The 27,640-nt window shown below is 42.4% G+C and overlaps 1 protein-coding gene across 1 annotated transcript; it reads right to left on the bottom strand.

Annotated features, from left to right (window-relative positions):
* Positions 1 to 200: 200 nt before the first annotated feature.
* Positions 201 to 12,353, bottom strand: Stc1 (stanniocalcin 1). The gene is made up of 4 exons (XM_004848354.3): positions 12,038 to 12,353; positions 9,923 to 10,065; positions 9,105 to 9,316; positions 201 to 3,227 (listed from the first exon to the last, which is right to left on the bottom strand). The coding sequence occupies exons 1-4, from the start codon at positions 12,153 to 12,155 to the stop codon at positions 2,957 to 2,959; spliced, it is 744 nt and encodes a 247-aa protein (XP_004848411.1). The 5' UTR covers positions 12,156 to 12,353; the 3' UTR covers positions 201 to 2,956.
* Between the last annotated feature and the right edge of the window lie 15,287 nt (positions 12,354 to 27,640).

Raw genomic sequence — 27,640 nt, 5'->3', positions numbered from 1 at the left:
AACTATATTCCTTTACATGTTGACAGTTGATTAGCGACCTTCAAGAAAACTAATCTGCCAGTGACTCCATGCTCTGGAATTCTCATTCAAGAAATTTTTAAAGAAGAACAATGAAAGACATAGGGGAGGGGAAACCAATAAAACATAACACTTTATTATCATTATTTTTATCTTAGAAGGAATTCACCAAAGGCTTCATATTATGCTATGGCATCTTTAATTATAAAAATAAGCAAATAAAATAACTTGCATCTGTCATTACCATGATATGTTTCATAACCTTTATATGCACATGGAGCTTAAAAATGTAATTTAACAATAAATAATGACATATACCAGATATGCTCACTGTTTATTCCAGTACTCAGCCAAAAACCTAAATATCATTTAAATTATAAATACATAATGCAAATATAATGGCACAAAAATATCTAAAGTGCAACCAAATCACGATAGAGGAATCATGCAACTGGTCTAGGTCAGCCCCGAATCACTCTGTGCAGCAAACACAAGACGAAGCTTTGGAAGTTTAAGGAAGAGTCGGAGGGAGTGAGGAGGGGAAAGAGAAGCAAAAAACTAGCAACATCGTGAGAACTGCTTCTTTCCATATGTGTAGATATATGTATTGTAGGTACATATATAAATATTACCATGGGGGAGAAAAGGGGTACCATGGTTTGAAAAGGTCACAGCAAAAAGAAAAAGAGGGGGGGGGAGAGGGACAATCTACTGGACTGAAATAAGAGAGAATTTGTTAGGAATCCTCATGAACTACTCGTCACTTTGGGGTCCTGGGTTAGTGGGTTTGCAAAATGGACACAACACACACACTTGATTAGCTTTTCTGGTTCAGAGAAGTCAGCCTTGCCTGGGGTGGGACGTCGGGGGAGAGAGGGGGCATCTAACTTAGAATATGCTCTACCTGATTTCCAAGAGGCTAAGGCAGTGTCCATTTGTCTGGGGACCTGGGGATGGGGCAATTCCGAGTATAAAAACGCCCTTACAATCTGATGTCAGCACGCTTAGAGGCTATGTGGGGACAAAGGCAGCAGCGTTTGTACTGCTGCGGCTGCTGGATCTGCTGCCCTTGATCTTGCTCCTTGAGCAGCACGGTTCTGGATTTAAAGGCTTCGTGGTAAAGTTGTATTGCTTTTCATTTTTCTGGAGAGGTGCCCTCCCTCCTCCCACCAGGGTCCTTCTCACTCGACTTAGTCAAATTTTGAGTTTAGCCTAGTGAGAGTCAAGCACCAATAGTTTCTACTCAAGCGAGTTTGGAGCGGCCCCTGCAGAACTACCCCTCCTCCCTCTTCCTCTCTCAACATTGACCTTTGGTGGGCAGTGACGCTCATAAGGGACTGTTGGGTTCAAGGACAGTGACCCTGAGAAATGACTGCTGTTCATAGATAGGTTAATCATTTGGCTTTGGTGGTCGCCATCTTGTAAACATCACGGCAGAAATGATCAACCACTAGCTCTTTTCCCTCTTTCTTTCTATCTTTTTTTTCTTTTTTTTTTTTTTCTTTTTTTAAACGATTCTACAGAGATGGTCCAGCTGCCAGGGCTACTTTGGCAGGCAGCGTGCTACAGGACAAAAATGTAAGAGGAATCTATTAAGGCTGGACAGCCCAGGGTTATTTATACTCCCTCAGCCCCACGTCCCCTGGACTAAAGACCCAAAGGCCCATTGACTCATTCCTGATTGGTTTAGTGGATGATCTCCCACCCCATCATCATCTGCCAGAGTGCCAGGCACTGACGAAAGATGGCGAGTTAAGAACTGCCACTTCCCAAGTTAGAGTCGGCCTTATCACACTAAGTGGTCTAAGCCCAAAGGGATGCTCTTTTTGGTTCCTGTAATTCACAGTTGGATATGACAGAGATGTTTCAGGATAAGCCTAAGTCAAGTGTAGCCTCTGGGTTGAGGTGGGCTGGGAGATTACCTGGGGTCCTTCAGATAAGCCTGTTGGTTTTTCCTATCTTGTATAGGCCCATCTTAAGTTTTGATGTTGAATTAAAACTACTTCTACCCCCTTAGTTATAAAAAAGGCCACAAGGAGCATTTATGTGGATATCTGGAAGTGAGATAATTATTCCATTCCCAGGAAAAGAAAAATAAAGCTAAGTTACAAAACTAAATCTATATGCAATAAAGTTATTATATACTGCTTTGTTAAGCAGAGTCCTCTGGAATTTATGTACAGTACATTAGTTTTCAGCTATTTATATTCCACAGTTAGACCTTAAGATTCTCTGGTTTTAAGACAATTGTTAAAGATACTTTTAAAGCTCTGAGCAGTTACAGTACATAAAGATGTTAGCTTTTTGTTTTTCATTAGATGCAAGAAGATGCAGGCTCAAAGTCTGGTTGGAGAGCCAGTCTTGAGCAATTTGGTAAATGTGTTGGAAAGGAAATTAGACATTGGAGGATCAAGACCATAAGACACTAGCTCATTAGAGATCAAGAATTCAAACATGACATTCATATTCGTCCATGGCCAGCACAGATTCATAACACGAATTCCATTTAACATCTTTATGAGCATTTAAGACATGCACTTAAATAAAGTTGTTTCGTATCCACTAACTCTACTGGGGCAACCACTCTAAAGGGCTCCACATTTTCAACTTACTATGACAGAAAAGATACATGAATGTTTTGTGTTTGAGGGTAGTTGGAAGGGAGCTGGGAAAAGACATCGCTAGAGGAAGGTAATGAAAGAGGGTACGTTCTCCTGAGGAGAGGCAGAACGTTCGCACGTATTCTGTGGAAATGCTGCCATTGCAGAATGTTGGGATATTGATTACAGAAGCCTAGTTTCATGCAATTTTCTTTAAGGGGAATAGAAAATAGGAACTACTTTAAAAAAATCAAACCAGGCACAGTACACTCAAAGTTGGTGTGTCAACACCCCTAAAATGATACTAGTTTGGTGAGGTTCCGAGTACCTCTCCCTGGTTACGCACTCTCCTGAGAGGTACGCTTGATATGGGAGGGAGAGTCTCCCTCACCTCGGAGGTTCCTGAGGAGGACCTTCAGCTTCTGCGGCTCACTGGTACGCCTCCTGTGGAAGTCAGCTCTCGGGTGTGTTTGGGCACAATGGTCTGTCTGCAGGATGTGGAAGAGGCTGGCCATGTTGGGCCCAATTTTCTCCATCAGGCTGTCTCTGATTGTGCTGACGGTGTCTTCATCACATTCCAGAAGGCTTCGAACGAGTCTGTTGTAGTATCTGCATTGGGAAAGAAAGCAGGTGTGACAGTCACTCATGAGAACACGGTAAGAGCCAAGCTTTCTTCTGGTTTTTATGCAGCCAACACCAGGCCCCAGCAGTTGAACCATGCAAACATAAAGAGCACATCAGCTGAAGGTGGCTTTTCGCTTCCTACCTCAAACAGTGTCTTCTTAGTCTAAATGACATGCTCCCCAGGTTTCCCCAGGCCACACAAGACAAATCTGTCTTCAGATTTAGAGATTAGAAGATTTAGATCACACTTTGGATAATAGGCTGACTTTGATGCCTGAAAAATTTTAGAAACCCTCTGAAATAGGCATATTGATCTAGAGGACCATTGAGTTGGGCTAAATGGGAACACAGAGACCATTCAGTGATTGATTCAACTCTCTTTTTGGTTTCTTTTTCTTTTTTTGGTATGGGGGATTGAACTCGGGTCCTTGCACTTGCAAGGCAGGCAGTGGAACCACTGAGCTAAATCCCCGGCCCTCAACTCTCTTTTTATAGAGAAGAAACTAAGGTAGGACAGTTGAAGTGACTTGTCCAAGATCATACAATGAGTTAATGACAGAAGTGGGTCTTAGTCAAACATTATCAATGCAATAAGGTGAACTCAACACTCAATGCTCATATGCAGCATTACTGCACAGGTCTTTACAGTTATTATGACGCTTCTTTGCAATTTTTTCTTGATGGTTGTATATACTCATGCATATGTGCAGATGAGTATATTTTTCTGACTAATCTTTTAAGGCCCTGTCTCCTGTGGACCAGGTGTTTCCCCATGAAATCTACTTTCCTTACCACTCATTCACCTAGTCTTGGTTAAAGGCTGTTGATTGATCCCACTTTCAAATTTTTCTCCAGGAGGCCAAAGGCTAGGCAGTGAGGATATTTAAAAGGAAAGATGAATGGTCTTTAAGTGTTCATGGTTCTATACTTTCATGAGAACTTTTCCTACTGTTCTGGCTTTTGCATTTAGTGCCTTATAGATAAATTGGCTTCTATCACAAAGGCTAGCATTTGATGGTTTCCAGTTGAAAACTTATCAGAGGCAGGATTTATGTGCTTACTCTTTGTATCCCTTATGTGTAAGTGTCGTGAGGTAGAATGTCTACTCATTGAAGATTTTTAAATTTACTTTGTGGCCGTTTAGGAAAACCAATTTTAAAAACTGAATTCTCCCCAATAATGATTTGCTAAAGAAAAAATTGTGTATAGACCTGATAGATTTTACCAAAAAAATCCTTGTGTCTGCTGAAACCTACCTCCATCTTTGGAACAAATTCTTTAAATTTCCCAAACAATGCACAGAATGTTATGGCTGAGAAAGGATTCAACTGTCTAATAATCAGAACATATAAATAAATGCGTGGTGACTCTGTGGTTAGATAGTTCGGGTATTTTCCAGTTTGTGCTGGGATGCATCTGTTCCATTGTGAGGTGACAGTTGTCAAAGCCCATTAGCTATCTGTTCACTAATAGGAAATGGTCCTGATGACAGTGACCTGCTGTCCTTACACAGGGAGACCCTTTCCTCAGAAGAGTTAGAGGATCTCTAGGGCCACAGGATCTTCCAGGAAAAGAAACCTATTTATTTTTAACTCACCTCCCGGAGTACAGGATCAAAGATCTTTCCAGAATAACTGAACCCCCAGAGAGGTCCTTTCAAGGATGTACAGTAAATAGACTGGAACGCGGGTAATGAGGCAGAGCACTTGCTCACCCTTCTGTGGGAGGAGGATGATGGTGAGGACCGGAAAAGAAGTGCAGTGTCTGGGTTGCCGACACAATCTTATCCTGCACCCCTCCCTCTAGGGACAATTACATCCAGCTGTGAGTGAAGCTGGGATTCTCTGGCACACGGGAACATTTTCCAGCCCTTTGGAATTACAAAGCACATGAGTCAAGTAGCACTTGGATGGTGGAATGGGGAGAAAACTGGTTTTGGAAAAACTGAGAATAAACAACTCTGCACCAATAGTTTCAGACATCTACACACATGGGTCTCCAGGCAGCTCTTAACTTCTGGGCTCTGCCAGGACCTGGGTTTGTTGGATCACTGTATCTATTTCAGAGGACAAGTAGCTCCTAGAGGACAGCGTCCAATAAGGACTTTATAACTTAGAAGTGAACACTTACCCTTCTAGAAAGTTCTATTTATGCCACATTAGCCCCCAAATGGGCTGGAAAATATGACCTTTCCTTAGAAATAGAAAAAGAGAGAAGTTCTTTCTTCTTATAAAGAATTAGAAGCACTTCTCTGGATGCAGAAGGCTAATACTCTTAAAGACATTAAGCTTCTCTAGCTAACCTTGCCACTTTAAGGCCACATATTCCCTGTGACCACACTTTGTAGAAGTGCCTGCTCTCTTTCTCTGAGGGCCTTTACCCTTAGTGTTCCTTTCTCTGGTGTCCCAGCCAGGATACTTGACTTCTGTAGCCCACTGCTGTTAGTGACCCTCCACCCCACATCTACTCTTGCTACTTTTCTCACAGAACTTTGACAGCCCAGCATGACAGGTGAAGAGAGGCTCCTTGGAAGAGAAAGCAGGCCAGAACTCCTTTAGCAGCTCTTCCAAGGCTGCTCGTCAATTGCCTTAATACTAACACAGTTAACCCTGTTCTTCTTCATTAAGGCTGGACTGTAGCATTGACCTCTGGAATTGTGCTGGTCAATGAGACAGATCTTTCTTCTAGGTCACTAAGTGAAAAGGCTAATTTTTAGAAGTTGTGCCTCTAGCAAGAGTGGACTTAGCAATTGTCGCTTATTGAAGACCCTGTTGTACCAAGGCTTATTGTTACTATGGCCGTTGGGAGGATGTACTTTGCCTTTTAGGAAAGAATGTGCACAAATCGAATTGCTGACCACCATGGTGTGTCTATCTTCAATTATACTTGCATTCTATTTTTGGATTGTGGATATTTCTTGCAGGCTTTTTTGGCTGCCATTTTTGAAATCAAAATAACTTGGCTCAAGGGCATGTGAATTCTGGGCCCAATTCAGTTACTCACAAACTGTGTGACCTTCAGCAGGTCATTCCTTGCTCTGAGCCTTCATTTTTCAATCAGTAAAATGAGGCAATTAATCTAGATATTAGTCTTCTTCAGCTATGACATCCTATACTTCCAGGGATTCAAAACATATTTTCCTTTTCAATTTAACAAAAAATACTGCAGTTCAGCTTAAGGCCCCTCTATTTAAGAAGATTCCCTTTATGGGAGCAGAAGGGGATATGCAACAGGGTCAGTGGTTTAACTGTTCTGATCCCTCAGCCTGGAAGGATCTTTTGAAGCATGTTTCTTTCTTCCCCTTTTGAAAATTTCATCCCTGATTGCTTTTTCTTGGTAAAGAATAAGATCAGATATTCTCCATAGCTACTGTTTCAGCCATGCTTACCCAAATATTCACATACTGCCTAGGAACGCTCTGTGTGAGGGTTTATAAATAGTCCTTTGTTTCCCTTGATCAATATTATTCTTCTGTTTCCTGTTCCCTATCCTTGCCCTAGAGAGTTGAACGCTGTGTCAGTTTTCCCACTCTGGATCTGGGTTGGTCTCATTCGTTCCCAAGCCTCACACTGCCCTGCCTGCTGATCAATTCTGCCTCCTTCCTCAGGGCTGAAGGTACAGTTTTCCAGGGGGACACTCCAGCTGTAATTTCTCTTCTAGGTGCATTTCTGTCATAGAAAATCTCCTTATTCTTCCTCCTGCTCCAGCCACAGGCTTTTGGATTCTCCCAGTCCCAAATCTCATGCTAGATAAGTCACAGGAAGGTGGAATGAACCTGTAACTACTTCCTTTTGCAATTTCTTGCCAATTGGCACCAATTTAGCATGTGTCTATGGTGGGACAGAGGCTGAGAAAGCAGGATGTTTTAGGAGGGCGAGGAGCTTAAATAGAGCAAGTCAAGCCCAGCTTGGAACCGGAAATCTCTCCAGTCCTGAACAGGAATAATAGTAGCCTGCTGAAGTGAAAAACTTGGAGAAGGGTAAGAGCTATACAAGCGATTCTGGTGTTCAAGTGCTGGGCGTATTTTCCCCCACTGAATAGGTAATATTTCCTATTACGTGTGAGTCCCTTAAGATAAATGGGGGCAATGAGAAGAGTTTCTTTATGACCCTTTTCCAAGGGTATTGGAAAACAAGGTACATATTAAAAGGAACAGTAGTGTGGTTAAGAACTTTTCCTGGGCCAGGTGGGATCGCCCATCTAGCCTCTGCACCTTCCTTTCTATAGTGTGTTTCCTTTCATAATGGAAGATTATGAAAAGAGGATTTCAGTAGAAATAGCAGGATCAACATTGCCTGGAAATTTGTAATGGGCCATATTGTTGATCATATTTGTCACAGGATACTTAAGGATCTAGACTTGTAATAATGACTTTGTTAACACACCCCTTCCCCCAACTACTGCGTAAAAACCCACTTCATGTTTAGCCATAGTCTGATGAAGAATCCTTCATTTCATTTCCTGATAGTGAAGGGAGTTTCTAACATTTAGTCAGGTCACCCCTCCCTTCACCATGCAACAAGAGTCTTCCTAGGAGAATTTTAAAACCAAAGCTGCTATAAAGAGATAAGCTATTTGAGAGAAATAAACTGTTTGAGTTAATTTCCCTGTTGTGAGAAAATTGGTTACAACTCTATGGTAGAGTTGCTCTTCCAAAGACCAGATAAATGATTTGCATAAATGAACTTGTGGCTTTGAGGGGCAATCACATGTAGTTAAGAGTGAATTAGAATTTGTTATGTCAGAGACCTTAACCTTTGTGTAAGGTTAGGAACCACTTTTCTGGTTTTATCTTGCATACATGCACATGACTGAATCACTCCTAAGCTATTCTGAAGAAAGGTACAGGCTAGGAAATTTATCAAGTAAGCCTGTGATAACTCTCAGGGTATCAGGATAGCATAGAACTGATCTTTGGAACTATGTGCAGATTTTGTGGAGAGTCAAAAAAATCACAGAACTTCAGAACCAAGAGTAGTTTTAGGCCAAGGTGCGTCCCAGTAGGATAAACTTGACCTGCCTGCACTGCCTGTGCTACCCCTCCATGCCAGCCACACCAGCTCCCTTATCTGTTGCTGGAAACCTTTGAAGGCCCCTCACATGGAGGCCAGCATTCTTGTGAATGAGGAGTTCTGTCCTAGCTGGGAGAGACAGTAAGTCCAGGGCACAGCTAGACATGTGGCTCAGATATTCCAAGTTTAGTGGCTTTGGGTCAAGTTAGATCAATCAGGATTTGAATGGGCTCTCTGTGGCCACCAGAACTTCTTCCTGGGCAATCTTGGACTGGATAACATAAGACCTGGAAGGAGACCTACCAATGGTCCAGTTTCGTCCTTTCACTTTTTTGCAAAGAAAAATCTGAGAACTAGGAGACTAAGATGACTTGTTCTGGGTTAGCCAGAGGAATATCTGACTGGGATGAGCACTGATTTGAAATAATGCAGATTTACAAAAAGTCTGCATTATGACATTTAATCAGAATTAAAAAAAATAATCATGGCCAATTATACTGCTGCACAATCATGGTTTCAGCCAAATCTTATTCTTAAAAAGTGGTTACCAGAAAGTTTGCCCTTTCCTTCAGGCTTATGGCAAGGAATGAACAAAGAAAATGTGCCCAAGGATGCTGCAGACGAAGCTTTCTGTTAGCTGCATGAAAAGACTTTTTCTCTAACAGTGGGGGGAAAATCCAAGCTGCTTAAACTGTCACTACCAATCACAAACATATTTTCCTGCAAAAGCTGGGAAGACTGCAAGCTAAAATAAGAGTGTGACTGTGGCAATTTAACCCTCCTTCTCAAACGGGCTCTGCCAGCCAGCCCTCCACCTCCCCTGATTGCAGAGAAGGGGATGCATCTGTACCTGTTGGAGTAGTGATTGGGCAGTTGCACGACCTCAGTGATGGCCTCGGGGTTCCGCTTGGCGATGCTGCACACATTCAGCTTGCTGTAGCACTCTTCCTGAACCTCAGCAATCATCCTCTGGAAAGTGGAGCACCTCCGAATGGTGAGAAAGACCTTGGAGGTGACCCCGTTGGCGATGCACTTTAAGCTTTCTTTGACAAAGGCTTTTCCCTGCCAAGAAGGGAGGATGGGAGGCAAAGCTTTAGCTTGACCTGATGAATGAGGTCAGGGTGTACAACCTGGGGACCTGAAAGGGGCTCACTTCAGCAACTATCTTGGCCATCTACATTTCCTTGCAGTGTGATGATTGCACCCATGGCGAAGAATTTAAAATTCCCTTCCCATTGGATTCTCTCGAGAATTAGGCCCTGGAGAAAAGATATGAGATGAGCTTGAAAACTGTCATAATCCAGCTTTATATCCTTGGGTTTGAATATGATAATTCAGATTACAAGCTAGTGTGCCAGGGCATACAGCAAAAACTTCTTTGTTAGAAGAACATTTTTATTTCCTTTTCAAGAGGAAAGTTTTCCTACACATAGCCCCTCCCCTCACAAGCCAGCTTCTGACAGCTCCTTCCAGCCTTGTCTTGGGAGTGGGGTTTGGGAGTCTGGCCCAAAGAAGGCATGTGTGTGCGTGCGTGTGTGTGTGCGTGTGTATACACCCAAAGATGGGAATTTGATGTAGGGAGGCTGGAAAGCAGGGCTGATTCCCTGGACTGTTTACTAATCAATAATCCAACACGGGGTTAAAGACAAACAGCCAGGGCAATATTACCTGAGTGTCAAATTTAGCAGCGCTGTACAAGAAGGATTTACAGATGTCATACATCCCATCTGTGTCACAGGTGGAGTTTTCCAGGCAGGCAAAAGCCCCACAGCCAACCTGCAGAGCACTGTTGAGGCAGCGAACCACTTCAGCTGGAAGAGACAAACACATCCAGGCTGGGTCAAACATAGAGGGTGCTGGGTGGGATCAAGTGGATGCAGACAGAAAGTTCAAGGACAAAGGATCAGAAGAACTTATGCTAGAAGTCTGTCCCGAGGGGCATTGGAAGGGCCTGTCTGAAGAGGAGTGGGGAGAGAAGGGGGCATGAGCAAGCAGGCCCTTCTGCTTCTCAGAGCCTGAGCACTGGGCGGGGAGGGGATGCCTTCTCCCTGGAGATGCATCTTCTCTGTCTCACCATTGCATGTGTTTGGGTGGCTGGACAAGTGTGGTTGGACTGTGCAGTGCCCAGTGATTTTCAGCCTCTCCGTGGAATCAAAGTCCATCCTTTGGCAGCCGAAGGCAAGGGGGAGAAGGGAGCAGGCAGGGGCTAGCGGTCAGGTTTAAGAGGTGGGAGGGCCAGGGAAGCTATCTGTCTTCTGAAAAATACACTTCAGAGTAAAAAGCATGGAATTACAACCCAGAGTGTCCACCTGGAGGGAGGGAGACCCTTCTGGTTCTTTTTTTAACTCACCGTCTTCTTGGCAGAAAGGAATCTGATCCACTCATGTTCGCCTCAGCCCCCACTACCGGACAGTGATTAGAGGTATGTATAATTCTCTCATATTAAAAGCTTTTTTTTTTTTTTTTTTTTTTTCAAAAAAGAGAAACACAGGTGTGCACTAACAAGGCCAAGGGACCCCTTGTGCAAGACTGGAAGAAAACCACAAAGAAGTTGCATGAGTTTTTCTACATTCTGGATAAGATCTCTCCTAAAAGTAATTTCTCTCCCACAGAAGGGGGGTGTTCTGGCAGGCAGCTCGACAAGAAATGATCTGTCGCCTTCATACCGTAGGATTCTCCTCTGAGATCTAAAGCACGGTTCAGCGAGGTTTCCCCACCCCCTCCCACCACCCGCGGCCTCTGGGATATTACAAGTCATTTCCTTAATTATATATTTCCACGGGTTCAAATTATAACTTTGCTTTAAGCAGTTTTAATATGCATTAGGGCTGCTATTGTTTTAGGCAAGCTCGAATTGTGAATCACGGCATCTCTATAGCAACTAAGTACAAAAGGAAGTAAGGCAGAAGCCCTCCTCTCCCCTAGGCAGGGACCTGCGCTCTTCCAGGGGGAGCGGCTTCTGCAGCATTTCCACACCTGCGATCCCATCTCTGCTGACAGTTGGAGGAGAGAGGGCAGGGATGGAAGAGGCGAGGGAGGACTGGAGGGGCAGAGGTGTCAACGCAGGCTTCCCCCTGCCTCTTTTCCTTCAGAGGCCAGGGGCAGACACAATTAACTGCTCCGGGAGTCAGGGCGAAAGTGAGACCTTCCCCTTGGAGAAACAGCTGCTTCATTTCACAAATAGTCTTTTGCAAGGGGCTCTCTTGCCATCGGGCTGCATGCAGAGTGGCTGGGGCCCAGAGAGCGGAGAAGGAGGGAGCGGCAGCGGTGGGTGTTGGGGGTGGGATGGATAGGGTTTCCTCTGAATCCGCCCTGGATTTGTCAGACTGAAGAGGGAGCTTCTCTGTGTTCTCTAAAGAGGTAGAGACGTCAAGTTATAGGGTCTTAAGGGGGGAGGGGGAGGGCCGGCACCGGAGCAGCAGGGTCTAACCCCAAGACCGGCTTCTGGGAAGTATAGAGAGCTCTCTGAGGCATGCCAACATTCACGTCTTCCCGCCCCCTCCCCCGAGAGGGTACGTGCCAGATTTCAGGCAACCAGGCCAGGCTTATGCAATGAAATACCCTCAGCACAGCGCCCAGCCCCTGCGTTTGTTCGTCGCATGCAGTTTATTAAACAAAGGAGCCCCACTTCCTAAGGCTATTGGATTACACTGGCAGTTTATTGCCATCAGGCATGAAGCACAGTTATTATCAAGATCAGCCGTCACAGACACAGTTGCAAAAGTGAGAGGCAAACGAGGACAACTCTTTGGGGGGAGAAACCGGTCCTGGGTTTGCGCTTACCTGAGTTCTGAGCTGCCACTCGGGATTTCCTGGGGCTCACAGAGTCATTCTGCTCCGCCTCATGGGTTGCAGAAGCACTGATCACCAGCACCAGAAGCACTGCTGAGTTTTGGAGCATTCTCTGAGAAGTTTCCGCTAAGTTGTTGGGGTTTTTTTTCCTCCCCCCTTTTCGCTCTCCCTCTCCGGGCTTGAGTGAAGATGTGGATCTGGATATACTGAAAGCTTAGGTGAGGATTTGATGAGGATTTTTTTGTTGTTGCTGCTCCTGCTGTTTCTGTTGCTGCAGTCTCTGCTCCTTGCACCCCTGGCTTTTGCAAACTGGGGGCCTAAGAGCTGCACCCAGGGATTTTATAGCCGTTCTTATCGGCCCTTAGGATCAGGGACCAATCATGTTCCTCAACTGGCCTGGCTAGCCAATAGGAGGGCACGCTTATTCAGCTGGGGCTTTTTGACTTCTTAGAAATATTTTCCAGCAAATTAAAAGTACCTGCTGCCAATGTTTTGTGTGTGTGTGTGTGTGTGTGTGTGTGTGTGTGTGTGGCTGGTGTGCAGAGATGTGTGAAAAAGCTATTTTCATGGAATCAAGGGATAACTTTGTATTGATGGAACTGAAGGAAAATCATATGAACATTCCTCCAAGGTTCCTTTTGAAATGTATTCATCTTTAAGAGAAATGAGCTGCTGGGGGAGAAGTGGGTAGTGTGGGTTGGGTGGGGAGGCGTGATCTCTTTGGATTCGAAGTTAATCTAATTACAGTAGTTTTACTCTAATTGTAACAGGGTACGCTCTGTGTTGTAACCTAGATATGCGTGTCACATCTCCACATCTCTGCGTGCACGTGTTCACATGTGCTATGTGTGTACGGTGCATGCTTCAGTCTGTGGTCATCCTGAGTCCTTACTCCCATGAGCCCTCAGGGAGGGAGGCAGGTGAGTGACAGAGCCATGCGGATGGGGATGATAGCTCTGAGTGGGACCCCAGCTCCCCTACTAATTAGCTCTTGGCAGTGTTCTTTTCTCTTGCTCTACCTCAATTTTCAAATCAGTAAAATGCCAAAACCAGACGCTGGCATTTCTTCCACCTCCAAAACGATGTGGTTCCCTAGTAACATACATTACAAGTCTCCATCTTTTCAGTCACTGGAAGAATTTGAAGCCCCGGGAGTGTCTGTTACTGTTGTAGGCACACACACATACACACACACACACACACACACACACACACTACTCACACTACAGTCAAGACAGACATCATGAATGCCTGAGAATTAATAAACTGTGTATTCAAGCTCAGCTACTTCATAATCACGTTGAAACAATAAGCTGGTCAAAGCAAGACTAAACCTGCTGGGTAAACCAGTTCATTTCTTGGGGGGTAGGGAGGAGGCGGAGTGGAGGTTGGGTGAGGACTGGGAAAAAGGGGTAGGGAAAGACCAGAATGTGTAGGAGAGAAGACTGATAAACTCTAGGCTTAATGGGAAAATTACAGTGAAATCACAAATGGTGCCCAGTATGGCAGCTCATATTTTCTTATAAGTGGGCTGCAGGCAATACTGAGGCTTGTCCGTAATGTGTGAAGGAGATTAACGATCCATGAGAGGACTTCTTACAGGAGGAAGGTGGTCATTAAAGGCTGGGGTGAGATGAAGGATTAAACAATAAAACCTTTAAAAAATGTTCAGGACATAAATGGGAAAGGGCCATTGGTGATTCCTACAGACTTGGGCAGGTTGATCTGGCAACGAAAATGGAACCAGTGACTCCAAATCTTAAACCCTTCAAATAAAAGTTAAAGAGAGTGTCAACTGTGTTAACCACAAACCAAACTGAGAATCAGGTGAATATGTGTGGAGAGAGTGGGTTGCTGAGTGACTTATAGCCTCCCCTTTGTAAAAAGAAAGGGCTGCTGGGATAGAAGGAATGAAGGATGCAGAAAATATCTAAAAGTAAGGGGTTTTCAGATTGTCACTAAATAATTTGTACATTTCAATTTTTATTAATTGACAGTCTTGCTATTTCTCTAATACTTTTCTGGCTGAGTACCTGGGAATGATTACAGGAGGGTAAAAGACACAAGACCCAGCAGAAGGAAGATTGCAATTCTTGATCTTGAGGTGTTTGCAGTCCAGTTAGGATAATGTCAAACCTTGGTGATACCCAGAAAGGTTCAAGATGTCAACACCTTGCCTGGCAAGACATAGGCATGGGTAGCATTAGCTAGAGATGTGGGGAAAACTTCATGGACGGATCTTCAAGGAATGATCAGTGAGGGCAGAATGTGAACTTGTGTTTCTTTTTAACAATTTAAGAAGAAGCTCTAATATTTTAAAAATGAAATTCTTGTACTGGATAGTTCTAAGGCATTTAAAAAAAATGGTTTGGACAAAAGTAGTAGATGTCTGGTGGTGTGAAATAGATCACTCAGCCTTCTCTTCCGGAAAAGGAACAAGAGGACAGACACATATGCTTCCCAATGGCCCTGACTTCGGCTTGTCCGCATTCTCTACCTGCTTAATGGCACTGCTGTCTATTTCTCATGTTGGACTTTCCCTGTGCCGTCTGCTGGGTTGGTGGAGAGATGATTTACTTCTGACCATCCACTTTCTTTTGCCTTCTCTCTGATACTCTCACCAGAACACAATGTCCTACAAGTATCAGGATGTCTTTTGTGTTTTTTTTTCCTGATGTTGATTTATTTTCCTCCTTATTTTGCTCATTTACCAGTGCATGCCTGGAGGCTCGTTGCTAGGTGTGCTAGCATTTCACAACAGTGGGTAAGCTGTCACTTGAGGAAGTACAATGGCCATGAGCCACTTTGGTTTGAATGTAACCAGTGTGTGCATCAACACATTTGAGAACTGCAAAGGAGCGAATTGAAGTCTCAATGGAAATGCTCAATGTATAGTTCCTTCTCAAATGTCAAGTTTGAGGATATTTGAAAGTCCATGATTATTGCTCTGTTGCCTTGGATATTGATGTAGCAATGATATAAGTCTTGGGAACTCTGCAGATGACTTCTGGTTTCTTTGTATCTTCTCTTGGGGTCTTGGAGAATGTGGAGAAGTTGGAATGTCAGACTTTAGAGCTAGAGTTTTGTCTTGCAAGCAACATGGATACATAGGAGGTCCTGAATAGGGATTGTTATACCACATGTTGAAATGAGTGTTTGGGGAAGACCCTTTCATCACGTATATAACAGCTTTGACAAAGAGAAGAATGGAGGCATTATGACTGCTTAGTAAACCCAGTTTGTGTTGATGAGGTTATGTTGGTGGCAGGAAAGGAAGATAAATATGAGGGACATTTGAAATACAATGGATATTATCAAGCAAACCAATGACTTGGAAAATGATAATGAAGAGGATCCACATCGCACTTTTCCCTCCCTTTTTTGCCTATGCTAAGGTTACTCAGACTACTGAGTATTTAGGTGAGAGGCAGGCACTTGCTGTTCTGTGAAGGTTGTAGAATTACCTATTAAAGGACTTGACTATACTTTCTGTAGGTGAAGCCCTGCACAGCTGGAGGTGCCCCCAGGCACCATGGTGGGAGGGAGGGTGCCTTTTGCCATTGCCCTGAGCAGGAAAAGTGCTAAGAAATGTGGAGGAGTAGCTGCCAACACCTCAGGCTGGGTGATGATGCCCTGGCTGTGCCCGTGCAAGGCTGGCGTGGGTTCAGTGAGAAGATTAAGCCAGAAATCTCTATGGCTTTGTTGGATTTGGCTAGCTTAGAGCTAAGCAGTGAGCAGCTCTTTGCCTTTTGGGTGAGAGGAGCCCAAGAGCATGGTTTCTTGGTAAATGTTCTTTTTGTTAACAGAACGCAAGACCCAGCAAGGTTGTTTTGACATAGTAACCAAGGTTGGACTATTTTTCTTGGGCAATTCTAGGCTTTTTTTTTTCTTTTATGCCTCTGTGTGTGTGTGTGTGTGTGTGTGTGTGTGTGTGTGTGTGTGTGTTGAACTGTTGAGTCATGCCTTCCTAACCTCAAGACAAAGGGAAGGGGGGGGAAGAAAAGAGCAAGATGAGGGGGAAAACGGTTTCTACCATTTATTGTCTATAAAGATTCCAGGTTTTCTGTGTAGATGGCTTTGAATTCTTGCATGAATCTGTACTTCTTATGTGCCTTTGATTGCTTTAAACTGCCAAAGAAAGAAAGTGAAAAATTATATAAAGAAGGCAAACTCCCTCTCTGTGCCCATCCTTCCTGCCATCACCTCGCTGGTTTATGCAGGGTCACGGTGTGTCCAGCGCTACGGCAGGGATGGTGGGCAGTGCAGAAAGATGGCCGATTTCTTCCTATGCTCCAGGAATTCTCAAGCTCATTCTTAAAGGATGAATGTTGTGTCTGTTTTCTACATATATAATAAAGCAAGTAGATTGGAACAAAGTTTATAGGTTTGGATGCAATTAACACTTACTGGCTGCCTATCTATTCCAGGCCAGACATTGCATCGTATCTGTGAGAAGACTATTGTCTTCCCTTCCCAAAGGAGGAGACAGGGACCAGAGAAGAATGGCTTCCTTGCTCCACAGGGTAGATGGTACAAAATCTCCTGAGATTTGCTTATTCTAGAAGTAGCTCCAGTTGTTTAGTGGTAGAGAGGGTGTGTGTGCTTAGAGCATTGCCCCTCAGGGTGCAGGAGGTGGAGGGGCAGGAAAAAGAAAAAGACAGGATGACCTGACAGGCTTAAACCAGAACAGGCAAGTTGAAATTAGCCTCCACTCCTGTTAGCAGCTGCACCTCATTCTTTAGGGTGTAAGTTGTGATGTCACTTTAGATCCAGGAAGGAAAATTCATGCTCGGAGGGTAGCCCGTGAGTCTTCTGAGTTTCACACGAGGCTCCTGAAACAAGTGTAAAAGAGGATTTGTGTGTTACCCAATCTGTCATTTAAAATAGCCTTGAGACCTTAAGTGACATTACTCTGTTGAGACACATGGGGGCGCTCGAACCAACCGACAATATGAAGCTGTCACCTTAAAAAAAAAAAGTTAAGAATCCTAGCTCTGGTCATTACTTCATGCCATCAAAATGCTTCTTAGGGGGATAACATATGTTTGAGGTCTAGGGTTGTCACCTGTGACTTAGCCAGTGAGCTTGCATACTAGTATGGTCATGTCTTTCCAAGTTTTGCAATATAAGCTATTCTAGTATTGTCTTTCAGGGAAACAGATTGCAGGCAAGGTTTTTTTTTTCAAGTGTACTTCCCCAGCTCTGATAGTATTTGTGCCTGAATTATGAAAGGCAGCTGAGGGAATATATTGGATAACTATATATATAAAATATATATTATATATATGTTTGCACGTGGTGATTCTGAGTATCGAGAATGCATTGGATAACAAATTGGTGGTATTGAGAATTAAACTCAGAGCTTTCACACTAAATCACAGCCCCATTTCTAAATTTTGAGACAGGGTCCTGCTATGTCACTAAATTGTTCAGGCTGGGCTCCAACTTGCAATCCTCCTGCCTCAGCCTCCCAGAGACCTGGGATTACAGGCATGCACCACTGTGTCTAGCTATATTTGTAGTTCTTTGAACTCCTTGGTTTGAAAAAGGAAGTTCCATGCTCTTCCTTACTGAAGGCAGAGATAGTTCTTGCCTACAGTTTTGTACTTTGCATTCTTTCTTCTAGTGGTCTGTAGGTAGAGGTCAAGGCTGAATAATTTTTCATGCTATTTCTGCCACTTTCTGTGGCTTGGAATTCCTTCCGGAGTGTGTGGGAGGAGAAATGGGGGCAAACATGTGCATGGGTTTTCTCCTGCCTCTTTGCTTTACTCCCACACACCTTTGTGCAAGGGAGTCTGCATTCCTCTAGATGCAGGCACTGGTTTGGAATGCCTAGGGATCGGGCAGGCTGTCACACTGGGTGTGTTCAGAAAGCCCTCCCACCCAGTGGATCCCTGACTAGATAGGGGAGCAAGGCATCCCTGCTTCCAGCTATGTATTCTATCCATCAAGTGCATTCCTTTAGCTCTCTGTGCCTGGAATCGTATTGGCAGAGTGAGAGCACAGTTAAGTCACCAGGGAAGGTGAGGCAGCATAGTGCAGTGTGCAACAGTGAGCTGTAAAGGGCAGGGCTGAGTGATGAGGCCAATGACTTTGTGCAAGAGAAATTTTTAAAAAAATGCCCACTCCAACAACCTGTGCTGAAGCAGCATTCTGACATATTTGCCTAATGTGAGCTTCTCATTTGCAATGTGCTGTCCAAATATAAAGAAGTGTCTTGCAGCCATTTCTGAGTGCTACACAAACCTATTTTTACTAGCTCATTGGCTGAGAAAAGGAGGTGTAGGGAGGGAACAGCCTCTATACAAAGTTACCTGACAAGTCCGCAAAAGGGCCAGATGAGGCGATTATAGATTTCTTTATTTCAGGTTTGGAAATCTTGCCAAAAAATTTATTGTGGCAATTCAGATGCATTTTATAATCAAGTTGCATTTAATATGCTTTAGGCTAAAGTGCAATTAAGATAAACCAGTTCCTGGCTCTGGATGAGTATCATGGGAGTATCAACACATCCAGATTACTGTATCAGAGTAGTAAAGAGCAGACTGCAGAGTCAGAACTGAAGCCTGTAAGGATTTTCATAGTGGTAGCAAAAATGGTCACCAAGTATCATTTAGTTTGCTTTCATGGAACACAGCTCTTGTCAGCTGCTTGGGAAATGAACTCTCTCAGCTCTTTTAAAAATTAATTGTAAGGAAATTTAGTGGAATAAATGGAAGTCCAAGTGCGGAGGAAACGCACTCTGCCCTCCAAGCAAGCATTTTCTTGAACGTGTCATTGTACACCCTCTAGTGACAATAATAAGGAGAGGGATGAAGAGAGAGGGAGAAAAAGTTATATTTGCAGTGGAAGTGGTGAAATCCTTAAGGGCAAAAACCTCACGGGAAGCACTGCTGCTAAGACAGGGGAATTAGCTCAAAAAATTATGGAGCAGGGGAATATTCTTTTTTCATGCAGCAAATTTTAATTCTATTTTCTTTGGTCCTCATCTTTATATGTATGATAATTTCTTCACACAGTTGTGGTTGATTATCTTTACTGTTTCTCATGTTACAGTAACAGTGAAGCGAAAGGGTAGTTTCTGAGAGAGAGAGAGAGAGAGAGAGAGAAGAGAAGAGAAGAGAGAGAGGAGAAAGAGAAAATATCTGTGTATATTTACCCTCATTTCATTTGCTGTTTAAATCACTCACAACAGACTTTGGGATACAGGAAACAATGAGAAATGAGTCACACTGTTAGAATCAAACATTAAAAGTGAGAGGAGAGAGTTTCTTGTTGTGATATTTAACAGACCTTGAAAAATAAGATTGATGTGAAAGAAAGGTCGATGTTTGGGGTTTTAAAGGCCTAGCTTCTCATTTTTTTCTTTTTCCTCAAAGAAGTAGGGAAAGGGACAGTGACTTAGACTCATCCCCAAGCACAGCTGTCTTTCTAGACCACAGAGCCCTCCTACCCCTCTTGTTTGCTGCTCTTTCTCTCCACTGGCTGTAATGGGGCTGAACATCTGAGCCATGCTGAGGCTGCCGAAAACACGGACACAGCCTCGTGTCGGCATGAGAATTTGTACCTTCACAAGATCACCCAGCATCTGCTTTCGAACAAATTCAGCCTCTTCAGAAGACCTGTAGAAGCGCTGAGTTTTCTCTGAGCCCTTTGCCCACCCACTGCTGACTGTGTTGTCTTTTGCCATCCGTTTGGAGAAAACCCCTGAAGCCTGAGTTCCGTTCAAAGAGCAGTGAATGCGAAGCCACCAGCTGTAAAATAGGTGCCCTGAGTGGCTTTTCACAGGGAGGGGGGATTCACTGAGAAAGAGCAGCGTTCTGCTGCAGGACCCTGTGGCTGTTGCCAAAAAAGACTTGCTCTGTGGTGAGGAGTCCAAAATGTGGTCTGTGGGCCCCTGCGAGCTTGTGGAAGTGGGGATGGAGGATGCCCCATCCGCCCCACTGTTGGGTAAATCAACTGGATTCAGCTCTCCTCTCAGGAAGGGGGGCAGTTTGTAAGTTTAGTTCCTTACTGGAACTTCTGCGGCACCAAAGGGGAGGCAGAAATGAGAGGGAGAGGGAGGGAAGAGTGTTTATGCACAGTTTAACGATATGGTCCTTTCGAAAGCAATGGATGCCATTTCTAAATTCTAGGTTCTCATTTTAATGGAGTCTGAATTACAATATATCAAATGTGTTAAAATTTTCCATGTTCCAGAAGTATATTTTTAAGTAGTTATATGTAATGTGAGCAGCGGTTGACTAGTTGGCACGGTGCTACATTTTGTAGATGCTTCCTGAAATGTCAGATTTTTGCAGTTTTCTCTTTGTATTTTTCCCCCGCTGAAACCAATACATTTTTTCTCTAGTTCTCAATTGTAATTAAGCTTTTGGAAATCTCATAGATGTGGGACACACATACGTAATAATAAAAAATACAAAAAGGTTGCCTCATTACTTTTATATATTAAGTATATTACATGTGAATACAATGGCTCTGGGTTTTGACTTCAAGAAAGAGTTGCCAGACAGGACCCAGAGGCCCATTCATTTAAACTCAGTTTCCCAGAGTACATAGAAATGGATCAAGAAATAAAGTTTCCATGGTCAACTTTGGTTGGGGGTGCACCAGGAGGATCTGCTTGTGAAAGTCACCTAGAACTCTGGCAATAGGATTCCTGTTAAATTACTGCACCCAATGTCTCCTAAATGCATTTGGTTCAGAATCCCATTTATTTTTAATGAGTAAAAGTTTTTCATGTCTTGAAGAATTACTGCTGCTGGGACCTAACTTTGGGAAATGCTAATTTCAAGCCTGCTGACTCCCACTGAAGTTCTCCTGGTTTACCTCGGTCCTGCTTTGGACTAGCTTTTATCTCTAGAGCCTTAAACAGTCTTCTAAACAGTTACACTCATAATTAGACTTATCTTTACTTGAGTGCCTTCGGGACTTGGAATCCTGAATGCAGCTGTCCTGCCTCACCTCATTGCCTTAATCTCCATAGCAATAGTCACATACAGGTAGTATTGTGCAGGTTGTACCCCAAGTAGTGAGGGACCAAGAAGCCAGTCAATACTTACAGTGGGTATTTAACACTGGGTCTATCTGACTCCAGAGCCCATGATTCTTTTGTAAAAGAATCTTTTCAGTTGACATAGTGGTATGTGTTTAAAGATCCACGTGCTACTTCCACATGCATACACAATGTTTAAGATTCAAATCAGGGTTATTAGCATTTTCATCACCTCAAAGGTGTGTATCGTTTCTTTGTGCTGGGAACATTAAAAACACTCCTATTAACTTTGAAAGATACAATAAATTATTGTTAACGGTGATCATCCCACTGTGCTAGCACTAGCACTATGCTTCCTGTCTAACTGTATTTTGGTAACATCATCCGTCCTGCCCCTGCCCCTCCCCCTCCCCTTTCCAAGATCTGATTACCTCTGTTCTACTCTCTACTTCCACCAAATTGACTTTTTTAGCTTCCACATAAAAGGGAGAAGTACAGTATTTGTCTCTCTGTATCTGGCTTCTTTTACTTAACATACTGCCTTCCAGTTCCATCTATGTTGCCACATGTGTCAGGGTATCCTTCATTTTTAGGGTTTAATAGTATTCTATTGTGTATATATGTCACATTTTACTTTCCACTCATCCACTGATGGGCATTTAGGTTGAGTCCTGGCTATTATAGTTGGGCAACTTTGATATATTGAATTCCCTTTCTTTGGATGTATTCCCAATATGGAGACTGGTGAATCATACAGAAGTTCTTATTTTAGTTTTTTGAGGAATCTCAATATTGCTTTCCACAATAGTGGCACCTATGATACTAGCTAATGGTATTCTATAGAAGAAAATTAAAATTCAGAATATTTAGCACATTTAGGAATTCACATTTAGAAATATGCCAGCTCCCCATTTATGATATTTCTCCCATAGCCTAGAAAGTTTTCTCTGCCCTACCAGCAATACAGGGTTGTCTGGAAAGATTGTATCCTCCTGCCTCCAATCCGGGATGCTGTTTCCTTTGGAATTTTGCTGCTGGTTTGAGCTACATCAATTGTGTAATCCATGCCAAGCCTGCTTCTGGCCTCCCTAATATGGCAACAGAAAAAAAAATTGCTCTTCTCTGTTTTCTTCATGGTCCCCTTGAAATTGCTCTGCTTGGTGACTGGACCAATGGCTAGGGTTACTTTCTTGATTTTAGAAGAGGATGGAGCAGCATAATGATGGTTTTGTTGATTTTGGGAGGCAGCAATGGTTTCTTGGTCTTCTCTCCATGTAAAGAGAGGAAATTGAGAGTTACAGCTGTTACTGCTGCTCATCTGAGGGGTCTTAGGTTTTTGCCTCTCAGAACTGCTGGGAAAATTCTGAAACTCACATGGAGTTTAATGGATGTACACCTGGTAAAAGTTACAGAATGTAGTTTTTTTAAACATCTTTTATGGAAGGCATCTGTGTGCCACTCAAGTTGATTCCTCATTAGTAAATTTCTTTGACTGATCTATATGGGTTTGTGTGATTATAATCTTCCATATGTTTTTTCTTTGGGGTGGATGTTTGAAAGGGGACAGAAATTTATACACCTATACTTGTAGGCTTCAGATCTGTATGGAGTGACAAGTACATTTGAAGGGCAAACTACTGAAATGAAAAGGATTATCCATAATATTTTATTTTTTTAACCTTATTTTGAAGCCAAGGTCATTATTAAGGACAGGGAGAAAATATGCATTGTTAGATTTTATGTAGGCATTTAACATATTGGTAGAAAGTCTGACCATATTTTTATGCATAGCATTATGTTCAGTCCTCTATTAACATCATTAGTTTGATGGAGTGGAAATTCCAGGCGAACAATGGGCAAATGAGTGTGCTAAGTGCTTGTGACTGTTCATGGCAATGTGTCAGTTTGACTGGATTAGGATACCCTGGCACATTTCTGAGTGTATCTGTGGGGTGTTTCCACAGGTGACTAGCAGGCAGTCCAGCAGAGTGAAGGGGTGAAGACCCACCCCAGTCGTGGGCGACAGCAGCCAACAGGTTTAGAGCCAGTATGGAATAAAGAGAAAGAAGCTTGAGCTGGTGCATCTTTAGCTGTCATCCCCTTCAGACAGCAGTCTTCAGCTTCTCCAGCTTTCCACCGCAGGTTCGTGCAGGTGACTCCCCAGTGAGCTGCCAGGCTTTTGACCTTCGACTGGTGCTGTATCCTTGTTCCCTTTTGTTCTGTGGCTTCTTTCTTCTTGGGCTGAGCATCTCCTGGGTCGTCCAGCTCTCCAGAGTGCCCATGGACACTGGGGACTCTCACATCTGCTCCTGGGAGTCTTCCTAATAAATCCCCTTGCATAATTATACATAGATTTTCTATTGATTCCACTCCTCTAGAGAACCCTAAACAGTACAGTGTTACAGTTCAAAAATTAAAGACAGCAATGAGACTGAACCTACGTAAGTTGTCAGAGAAGGTTTCCTTGAGAATGAGGTGTTGAAGTTGAAATCTAGACCACCACTTAGAAGTAGTTAGATGGTAGCAAGGCAGGGGGTTGAGGTACACACCCCTAGTGATCACCAGTTATATCTACATGGATTTCAGTATCTGCTGTCCTCTAGCCCTAGAATGGAGGAGTGTGAAGTTGGGATGATGGGAGAGGATTCTGCTGAGAGGGAACAGACTGTGTGACTATCCTGAGATGTGGTAGGGTCCAAGACCCTGATGCACACAATGGTAAGATTCAGGGGAAGGAAGAGCAGTGTGAGATGAAACCACAGAGGTTGGATGGGGCTAGATCAAGCATTAGTTTGTACTTGGTACTAAGGACTTTTTTCTAAGGATGATGAGTGGCCATTAAAGAACTTTAAACAGGCAGATACCATGGTAAGATTTGCATTAAAAATATATATACAGTCACCCTTCAGTATCCCTGGGGGAGTGGTTCTAGGATCCCCCCACTCCACTCCAAAAATCCATAGATGCCAAAGTCCCTGATATAAAATGGCATTGTATTTGTATATAATCTACCCTAATGTTCCTATAAATGTACTTCAAATTATCTTTGGATTAGTTATAATATTCAATGCAACATAAATGCTTTGTAAATAGTTGTTATACTGTATTGTTTGGGGAATAACTAATAGAAAAAAGTCTATACACGTTCACTGAAGAAGCAATTTCCCCCAAATATTTTCAACATGCTTTTGGTTGAATCTGCAAGTATAGAACTTGCAGATTCAAAGTATAACTGTACTTCATGCTGTATAGTATGAAGACCACTCTAATTAATTAATTGGAGCTAAGTAGAATACATTTATTAATAGAAAAATGAGTGACAAGGAATGTTTGAATGAGAGTGATAATAGGATCGGAGAGAAATGTATGAGTCCAAGAGATATTTAGGAGATATGACCAATAGGATCAGGTGATTGATGTTTGGAGTAGGGAGACAGTGAAGAGAGAAAGAGGGAATAGATTTAAATATGATTTCTGGATCTCTGTCTTGAACTGAAAGTAGAAGGATGGCATTTACTGAGATACACAACACTGGTGGAGAGAGTTTGTGTGATACAAGATGGTGAGCTGAGTTTTGGACAAATTAAGATACTAGTTTATGTTATTTAAATTAAGATACTAATTGGGGAATTTGAGTATGCTGTTGGAATATGGACCTGGAGCCAGGAGGGGAATCTGAGCTGGAGTTATAAATGTGGAGGTCTTCTATGTTTACAAATCATGGAAGCAGTTGAGATTACTTAAGGAGGAAGTGTTGGGTTAACATCAAAGACCAAAACAGAAAGGCATTTGTGGAAATCACATGTACATGAAGAGGATGGGTCAGAAGAGGAGGTTACAAAGGAGCTTAAAAGGTACATTCAGGGACATAAGAGGGTGCAATCATCAAAGGCAAGGGAGGGTGATATTTGCAGAAAAAGGAAGTAGCTAACTGTTAAATGATGTGACGAGAACAAGTTTATCAGATAGGATGTGTGGTTGGAAGTAACAGAGAAGCTGATTCAACTTGCTTAAACAACTAGAGCATCTGTTAACTTTTCTAACAGGGATTTTAAAGGCTTGGAAGGCTTCAGGTTCACCTTATTCTAATAGTTCTGGCTCACATGTGTTGGCTTTTCCCTTAGATTATTTCCCTCATGGAGAGAAAATGGCTATAGTTGCTTCTGGTTACACACCAATACTTCCTCTGTCTAGAGGACAGTTTGTCTCATCTATTTGCTTACTCTGAAAGAGAGTACACTCTTGTACACTCCTCCTGGCTTATTATCGAACTGAGTTGAGTCACATAATTATTTCTGAGTCAAATTCTGACCAGAAAAATACCTTGCAGTAATGACTTAAATGTGATTTTTCAGAAACTGCTGCTGCAAAGGGCTTAGAGATAGGTAGACCAAAAGGGTTGTCCCAGGACATAGAGATGGAATTTCTTTTCTTCATCCTCAGAACTGGAATTCTTTTGGCAATGGTGAGGGAGAGAACAGATGTAAGTTGGGCAACCGCCAATATCCACTATATATACATAAGCAAGGGTTGAAATTATTTATTGGAATTTAAAAACATTTGTACATGTTTCTTGAGTTGTACTTGATATATACTATACTGAACATATTTTAAAGGGGCGCCACAGCACCCTGGCCATAGTCAGGATAATGAGCATAATCATAACCACAAAAGTTTTCTCCAGACCTCTCCTCATCATTTTCTCCTTTTCCTTCTTATCATAGAACTCCCTCCTCATCCCATTCTCAGGCAACCAACATCTCTCTGTTGCTATAGATTTATTTGCATTTAGAAAAGAATTTTACATAAATGAAAGGATACAATATTATGGGGGTCTGACCTCTTTCATTCAGCATAATTCTTTTGTGATTCATCCATGCTGTCTCATTTCTCAATAGTTCCTTCATTTTTACTGCTGTACGGTAGCCCACGGAATGAAAATACTACTTGGCCACCCATGTGTTCAAGCCCATTTGGGTTGTTCCCAGTTCTGAGCTATTGTAAAGATAGGTGTAAGGAATATTTGGATACAAGTGTGTTCCCTAGGGCTGATACCTAGAGTGTGATGCCTAGGTCACATGGAAAGAAACTGAAAACCGTTTACAAAGTGTCCATTTTAAATTCTCACTAGCAGTAGATGTAAGTTGCACGTCTTTAGTCTTAGTAACACCTGGAACTGGCATTGCTTTTAAAATTAACCATTCTTTTGAGTTAGTAGAGATATCCCACTTTTCTCTTAATTCGCATTTCTTTAACAACTGATGAAGTTGAGCTTCTTTGTTATTTTGCTTATACTTTTGCTATTTCTTAGGCTTATTTGCTATTCACATACCTCTTTTGGTCAAATATCTGTTCAAAAATTTTACTTAATTAGAAATAACTATTTTTCCTTATTATTGAGCTGTAAGAGTTCTTGAATTATAGTGAATAATAGATAAGTCCTTCATTAGAAATATGATTTGCAAATACAGAGTCTGGCAAAATAATGTATACACCACTTTGAGCACCTCTTCTAATTGTAGAGGCCAAAGGTAACTTGTATTCATCTTATGGTGTCTCAATAAATTTAGTATTAAAATATTTATACAAGTTTTTCTTTTCCTGATATATGCATTTTTGGGGGCGGACTCTGTATTTTAAATATTTTTCTTCAGTCTTCGGCTTTCTTTTTAGTTTTCTTAAAGCTATCACTCAAAGAGCAAAGTTTTTGTTTCGATGAAGTCAAATTTATAAATTTTTAATTTTTTTTTTTTGGTGTTGTATTTAAGAAATCATTTCCAAATCTAAGGTCCTTAAGATTTTCTCTTGTTTTAGAATTTTTTTCTTTCGCTTTTAAAATGGGCTTCACTGTGACATTTTCATGTGTGCACACATTTTGGTTTGATCACGTCCATCGTCCTTACTGTCCTCTCCTGGCCTCTTCTCTTTTCTCTCTTCCACTTTCTTATTTTCAAACCTTTTTGTATGTTTGTTTCAACCTATGACAGACAACCTGTGATGCTTTCTTTTTGTGTCTGGCTAATTTTGCTTAACATCTATTTTCCTGAAAATGACATGATTTCATTATTTTTATGAGTGAATAAAACTGCATCATGCCATATATTTTATTTTATTTATTTTTTGGTACTGGAGATGGAACTTGGGACCTTGCACTTGTGAGGCAGGCAGCGGAACCACTGAGCTAAATACCCGGTCCCATCATGCCATATATTTTAAAAGTCCATTCCTGTGTTGATGGGGACCTACGCTGATTCCATACCTTGCCAGTTGTGAAGAGTGCCAATATAAACATGGCTATGCAAGTATCTCTTTTGTGTGCTGACTCCATTTTCTTCAGGTACATGCTCAGGAATGGTACAGCTGGGTTACAGGAAATAGATATATTTGTAGCTTTCTGAGGAACCTCTATGTTGCTTTATATAGGCTCTCCTAATTTACATTTACTTTTAGTTTATTTTCACGTTTTTCTTTATTTGGGTTTTCTCTTTCTTGATTCTATGTTTACATGCAGTTCCTCAAAAAAAATGCATTCATCTACATTTCCCTTATGTAGCAGAAATTTATTGACGGCATTCCCTTTGAATTTGTGAACTTTTATC

This window comes from Heterocephalus glaber, unplaced genomic scaffold (genome assembly GCF_053883595.1).
Source record: "Heterocephalus glaber isolate CG9 unplaced genomic scaffold, H.glaber_assembly_v1.0 deba00001460, whole genome shotgun sequence".
Classification (NCBI taxonomy): domain Eukaryota; kingdom Metazoa; phylum Chordata; class Mammalia; order Rodentia; family Bathyergidae; genus Heterocephalus; species Heterocephalus glaber.
The sequence above is the reverse complement of the archived record's forward strand: the minus strand, read 5'-3'. Positions and strand labels throughout refer to the sequence as shown.